Source organism: Hydra viridissima, unplaced genomic scaffold (assembly GCF_058129835.1).
Source record: "Hydra viridissima isolate aposymbiotic clone 2 unplaced genomic scaffold, HvirCarnegie_v1 scaffold_6, whole genome shotgun sequence".
NCBI classification, from domain to species: Eukaryota; Metazoa; Cnidaria; class Hydrozoa; order Anthoathecata; family Hydridae; genus Hydra; species Hydra viridissima.
In genome coordinates, this window is record NW_028324305.1 from 55,412 (window position 1) to 63,213 (window position 7,802).

At 29.0% G+C, this 7,802-nt stretch overlaps 1 protein-coding gene across 1 annotated transcript; it reads right to left on the minus strand.

Moving 5' to 3' along the window:
* Nucleotides 1–954: 954 nt before the first annotated feature.
* LOC145180993 (uncharacterized) lies at nt 955–4,626 on the minus strand. Its single transcript, XM_090091768.1, has 6 exons — nt 4,351–4,626; nt 3,877–4,050; nt 3,440–3,730; nt 2,597–3,195; nt 1,928–1,997; nt 955–1,829 (listed from the first exon to the last, which is right to left on the minus strand). The coding sequence occupies exons 1-4, from the start codon at nt 4,489–4,491 to the stop codon at nt 2,872–2,874; spliced, it is 930 nt and encodes a 309-aa protein (XP_089947894.1). The 5' UTR covers nt 4,492–4,626; the 3' UTR covers nt 955–1,829; nt 1,928–1,997; nt 2,597–2,871.
* Between the last annotated feature and the right edge of the window lie 3,176 nt (nt 4,627–7,802).

Here is a 7,802-nt window from a genome sequence, read left to right on the forward strand (position 1 = left end):
CTGGTGTATGTTTATCCTAATACTTTTATTTTTTCACTTTTCATTATCCCAAGCATAGGATATATCTTAACCTTTGACTCTAACAAATCAGGCGATTATAACTTACTTGAGCTTAGGAAATAAAAAACTATAGATAAACATAAGGTTGTAAAATATTTTCTTTCTAACACAAAATTCAGTTAAAGGTTGTCTTTTGGACCGCATTAAAAATCAGTTTACTGGCTCTGCCATCAGTCTGATCTACCATAGGCACTACATAACCTTGCATATATCAGCCTTTGTCAACTTCCAAAAGTTTTCCAAAGTATTTTCTAAAAATTAACAATGGAGAAGCTGGATGAAAGAATGAAATTTAGCAACAACTTATTGTGAGATTTAACACAATTACTTAAAGTGATCAATTATTGGTAAAAAAAAAGATAAATTAGCATTTAATATTATCATTTCTTACTTTTGAAATGAAACAATCTGCTTAATACTATGATCTCATTCCTATTATTACGTTTTGAAGAGTGCTGGGTATTCATTTTTTATTGTTCTATGAGAAACAGGAGTTAAAAAACTGTCAGTATATATCAGAGGATCCAAAATCGAGAAAAACCGGAGTGGAGAAAAATCGAGAAAAAACTCTGTCGGAGTCGAGAAAAAACCGTAGCTTCGATAAAACTTTGTTATAAATTAAAAAATTAAACTATCTAGTTGAAAATTAAACATTGTTCTTGTATTTGATTTTTTTATTTTTATATATTTCGATTTATAATTTATATTAAATTTTTAAAAAAATTATATTTTTATATTCCTTAGTACTTAAATATTTTTCTAATCGCAATCTTTTAACGAGCAAGTTTTATCTAATAAATGGCTTGAAGAAGGCGTGAACTTTCAGTTAAATGTCCTGCCGCGGTGCTCTGTAATAAAGACTTCTTGGGGTACCTATAGTAAAAACTAAAAAAAGAATATTAAAAAAGTATTTATTCTGAAGATCTTTCAAAATAATATTTTAAAAAGATGAAAACATTTATCATTTCATCAGAAAGTGAACTACGAAACTTTGTGACAAATCTGGAAGACGAGGAGAAAACTCTTTCTGCTTCCGAGGAAGTTGCTTGAATTCTGACAACCTTCGCGACAACCTTTCGCGACAACCTTTTTTAGCGTATAGCAAATCAAACACTCAAATGAATTGAATGATTCTGGCAGATTTGATGTGGAAACTTAAACGTGGTACCCAATTTCACCACCCAGCTACAGCCATCCGTAGTTTTACCTGCAACATCTTCATCATCTATACCGAATTATTTTAATTTTTGCATTATTAAAATGTTTAATGTTTCGGCAGAACTAGGAGACGGGAATTTCACCATTCCTAAACAATATATTCGGTCGTGATGAACATTTAAATTGTAGTATCTTCTACCTCTATTGCTACACCATTCGTCACCTGTTAGTCCAAATTTTTCTCCTTTTGCTTTCAATGCAGACAATTCAGCGATCATTAAACATTTGGCTTCAGCATGAAACATCTTAATTTTTTCTGAAATTGTGGACGCTAACTTGGGCAAACTATGCCCATAATTTTCAAAAAGCATTCTTAGTGTTTCAGATTGAGTTATGGACCTAATCGAGTTTAACGATATCTTAGTCAAAACTGGTCTGGAACTGGATGGTTTTAAATCTATTTTCTCGCAACTTTTGATGTGACCAATTAGGCCGTTTGTGCTGCTTCATAGACAAGCGATTCTTTTATGGCATTTTTTGCAATCTCCGTATTTCTTTTCATTTACTACAACTTTATCAAAGTATTTCCACGCTTCCGAAATCATTTTTCTCTATAAAAGAATATTAGACTTAAGGTGGAGAAAATTATTTTGATCATACGATATACGACATTATTGTAAAAAAAAAGTATTATATGTTTAAAACTTACCTCGTTATTTTAAGACCAGTTTTTGTATATATTGTAAATAATGATCTTGACTTTTTTTTGTAAAGGTACGCTATTAAATAGTTAAAATACATTGACTAATATCACACACACATCATATTTTAAAAGTTACTGTTTACAATATCTTTGCTTAAAAATTAAAAAATTCTTGCTTTTTGACAAAAAAAGATATTTCATTATGCATTACATTTTATTATACCGCAACTGATTTTTGTGGATTTAAAAACTTCTATTATTAAAAAGATACTATTATAATCAAAAGAGTTTCTGAAATAGTACAATGGAAAAGTACGAGTATGTTCTATTATACACAGTAAAAAAATTACCCGTTATATTTTTTAAAAATATAACGCCAGTTTTCGTGTTTTATAACGGGTATTTACCGTTATGTTCAATGTATAATTCGTATGAAAATAACATAACGGTAATTACCGTTATGTTATTTTCATACAAGTTATACATTAAACATAACAGTAATTACCCGTTATGTTTAATATATAATTCGTATGAAAATAACGTAACGGTAACTGCCGTTATGTTATTTTCATACGAATTATACATTGAACATAACGGTAAATACCCGTTATAAAACACGAAAACTGGCGTTATGTTATCCGTTATGTTTGAAAATCTGAGATAACGGGTAATTACCCGTTATGTTATCCGTTATGTTTGAGGAAATTTCAGTTTTCTTAAAATATGCTTCTTTTTTTCTTCTATAATGACCATGCAATTCACTAAAAGCAAAACTCTCTCTCTATATATATACATATAAATTGTTAGTTGTTACACAACCACTTACAGTTTTTTTATAAAACAGTTTGATATGGAAAAGGACATTAACTGCGTTCTATGCAAATACTTTTATTAGTATTAGTTAGTAATCATTATAAATTATTCAATATATAGTATCATGTAGTTTAGGATCATGCATATATATTTGAAACAAACTTTACATTACTTCGAAAAGAGTTCAACAGTGTATTGCACTTTTTTGATATGAAAATAAATTGTTCAAATCCACATATCTCTTGAAAAAAACCAAGCAACTTGCCAAAATAAGATGGATATGATAAGTCCAATAAATAATACACGATAACTAAAGTCACCACCATCTCACTGGTGCTGACTAATGGCTGAATGTCCATCTCAAGACCCTGTCGACTCCTTATGCCATACTCCTTGTGATTAAAAATCACTTGGGGACCATAAGAACTCGGTACTCTTATGTATTCTCCAATAGAGTCACACTAAAACAGTATATAATAGTACAATAGTAAAATAATAATATTGCAAAAAAATCTTGTGAAAATTTAAAAAGTAGACATTCCAGTTTTTCACACACATTCCAGTTTAAAATTATTTCCGTGAAAGAATTAAACTAATACAAAAAAAAAAGAGACAGAAAAGAAAAGTATGCTATTTCATGGAAACATAGACATGCATGTTGTTGTTTAATTCAAATAAATTCAAAAATTCAAGTGATAAACTTACATCCACTTTCATAAACAATTTATCACATGTCTTCTTGGAAATAAGTTTCTGCTGGAGCTTTAACAAATTGTCAGTGTGGTTACCAGACTCTGGAGAAATCCAAGACAACACTGCTTGTATCTTGACTGCAGCATCCTTGAAATCAGCATAAAAACGAATTGCTTCCTCCAGCATTAGTGTAGGAGAAAAACTAATTCTCTTTGGTATCATACTGAATGTCTCATTATTAAATAGTTGTCTATCTAAAATGGACAAGGTTGGCTGTGAAGGTTTTCTTTTTTTTAATTCATTCTAAAATGAAAAGTACTAGTCGATTTTAAACATATAGAAGAGCTACAGAAATTAATCAAATAAAAATTGGAATAAATTAAGAGAAAATTTATTTACAAGAATATCTAAGTAATATTGCTTAAATCCATAAATTATGTTTTTCTTACTTCAACATCGTTTAATAGCTGCCCTTGATTAGCTACCAATTCAGTCACAACAGGTTTGAGTTTCCTATTGTTATTTGAAACAGAAACCTGTGGAAGCCTTTTCACCTTTAAGCTGCGACACTTGGTATACTGTCGTTGTCGAAAATTGTTTGGCAACTTTTTAAAAATGAGATCCTAACATAACCAAAATATAATCTTATAATTTATAAAAAAAAAAGTAACGAAATAGCAAATTGATGAGGCTGTTTGCTAAACAAACATTAATGCATAAATTGTCAAATAAAACTTTAAAAAAGCATTAACTTTTAAAATTTACTTATTTATAATACATAATGCATAAATGACTATTTATTTAAACCAAAAAGTACATGAACTTAAAATAATAAAATCTTTAAATGCAAAATTAATCCTATCACTTTTAGTATGAACAAATTGGACTAACAAATACAATATTAAGCGTAATAATTCACTTACCCATCGTTGACCATAACAAGGATATAAGCTTAGACAAGTCGACTTTAACTTTGAAAAAAATATTTTGTGCAGAAGAATTCTATTTACAACGTTAGCATGAGTTGGGATATGGGAGAAGCAGAATGATAACAGACAAGCCATTAATTCTCTGGCCACAATCTTATCATCAACTACAGAGTTGCTGCTAACAAATTGTTTAATGTGTGGAGGAAAGTAATTAATGAGTTGTTGTCTAACATCGCCAACAAAAGGAATTCAATCAATCTAAATCAATATGCAAGTAGATATTAATAACATAATATTAGTAGATAGTCGTTATTAAATTTGACACAATAAAAGCTTCAAATAAAAAAATGCAAATTTATTTTTAAAATAAAACATTTAGAACAAGTTACAAACTATAACATTTAATGATCAAGTGCTTCGTAAGTAGTAAATCAAAAAAATGTTTTTCATCAATATCAGGATGTAAGCCTGACAATGGCACTTCCTATATAGCGGAATTCCCAATTTTTGAAAAATTTAAAATTCTAAAGATTTTAACTCCTTAAACTCAATTATCTTAAAACAAAAAAAAGTAAGACAATATATATTCCCAATATTGAAAAAAAGCTATACAAACACACATACATATATATATGCATATATATATGCATATATATATGCATATATATATATATATATATATATATATATATATATATATATATATATATATATATATATATATATATATATATATATATAGTCAGTCAAAAATAATTTGTGACAATATAATCCTTTCAGTAAACTTTTGGTTGTAGTTTCTCACTCTGTAAATAGGTGCATATGCACTTTATGAATGACTCCAAACTGTATTTATCTATTTAACTAACATGGAAGTGCTGGGGGTACAATATAGATGTTACCAGCCTCTTTAAAGTAAAATGCAGGCCAAGGAAAAGGAATATTTTTTGGTGAAATAGGTGTTAAAGGAATAGTAATATCTTCAATGCCACTAAAAAAACCTCTTATCTCATCATATGCAACAGACTGGAGCTGTGTTGTAATAAAAAACTTTCTGTCACCTCTGACTTGTATCTCCTTAATTGTATAAACAAGAAATTGTGAACCACTATGAAACCATAAACATGACCCAAGACAATATTTAATACCATTAACCTGAATACGAGATATTACATTTTTCTTAAAAGTTACTTGATCTAATTCAGAGAGAACTCCATTATTCAACTCACCAGCAGAACTGTAAAAAGATGATACAGTGTTTAAGATCATTCCCTTTAGGGCAGTATATGGCATATTTTTAAAATTAAAGTGACTGATATTTTTAATTACTTGGTGTTTTCTCTCAAATCCCATGCACATGTGGTATCGTTGAGGACCAAATTGTCTGGATTGATGTGGATAATGTATGAGAAAATGAAGCTTAGGTATAAATTTTTCTGGATATAATTCCATAAACAGTGTATGATAAGCAGCTATTTTTTCCTCTAAGCAAAATAAATAAGCATCAGTTGTAATAGGAGAGAGACACAATTGAAGTATATGAAGAAGTTTAATTAGGCATGAAAAATGAAGATCAATCGCAGTTGTTCTCAAAAAAAAAAAAGCTTATTCTATTCCAAACCATATATGGTTTGGAATAGAATAAGCTTTTTTTTTTGAGGTTTTTCCACCACCACCACCTGTCTCACTGTGCATTACTAATTGCTTTGCGATGTAAATTTGTGTTGATATTGAACAAAGAGAACACTTATATTTTGAAAACAACATGAACTATTGTAAAAGCAGCGTAGAAATAAAATAAGAAATAAATTATTTTACGAGTAAAAATTGATATTTTCTAAAAACCTCGTCGAAGTTCCGTCGAGGTTTCTCGATTTCTCTCGAACTCCGAAACTCCGAAAAACCGAGAAAAATCCGACGAGACGGAGTTCCGAATGGATCCATTGGTTATCAGTTATGAGTCAAACATGAGAAGTTTGTTCATTAAATATTTTTGAGTAATCAACTGATCTCAAAACAGCACTAGAAATGGCATTTGAATTCCTATTTCATTTGGAAGGTGGCCATTTAATGAGGCAAGCAACCTTTGGAAACATCTTTCAGTTTCTTCGCATATGATAACAACACTTTTGGTTGGTTTAATTAAACCTCCTCTGTCTTTGAATTTTAAAAAACTGCTTTATTTAAAATGATAAGAAAGTACTAATGAATTCCAACATTTAATGCAGATGGTTTATTGTAAATTTATATATCATACATTTTTTGATAAGATACATGTTGATGTTTGTTAACATACAAAATATATGTTATCAAAAAGTTCCCTTAATAATTCTTTTTGAATAACAAGTCAAAAACAATTGACTCAATCATTGAGAGCTGGAATATTACAAAAAATAATATAAAATAATATATATTAAAAAAAATTTATTTGTATTTAATATTTTTATTAAATACTATATCCATTAATTAAAATTATGTATTAAATAATCCTAGAAGGAACCCCTAAGCTGTGTGTACTCACAGCACTCAGTTAATAGTTCATGCAGCATGTACATATCTGGTATCTTCTACAAAAATTGAAAATATAAAATTTGTCAAATTTGTAAGTAGACACCGCTGCCGCTTACCATACAGTTTTCTTATCAACCTTCAAGCACACTGCATTGGGTAACTAAGAACTAAAAGGTACATAGATTATGCATAAATATTATTCAATCGTAAATTGCACTTAAAAAGTACATCGAATATCTTGTACCTTTGTATCCAAATAATTAATTTGTCTGATTTTTTTAGAAATCAATTCATTTCTTTAAAATTTTTAAAACTTTATTTCATAGTCTAGTTTTTCTTTCAAAACTTTATTTATTTTCTTTCATATCTCTTTAAAAAGCCTTATAAAATGTACATCGATCACCGCTAGGAGCTCCGATCGCCGCCATCTTGGGAGGCCAATTTTGGCTTCAAATTTTTTTGAAAAAGACAATTGAATACGCTATCCAGTTATATTTTGAGATCAGTGATTGCGCTCTACGAAGATACTTCGGAAAAACATACTTTAACGACTTTTTTAACGTAAAAACCATGCTATTAATGTATTGCTTTTGTAAGCTAAAAGATCATTAACTTACTATTCTGAAAATGGCGTATGTAAGGGTTTTTAGTGGGATTTTTTACAACTTTGACTTCGAATTAGAGCACTTTCCGTTGATTTTCAGGTCCATGTTTTTATATTTTTCTGAATCAGCATGAAATTTTCTATCATAATCTGCAATAAAAAAAAAAAAGGGGGGGGGTGCGAAAGTGCAGTAGCGCCAAAAATGTAATAAGTATATATTCTAATGACATTTATAAATTTTTTGCATACTTTCATTTGAATAATTGTCAAACTCGTTGGTTTCTTTATTTCTGACTTCAATAAAAAGAAAATTCTTTTAAATGAAATATCT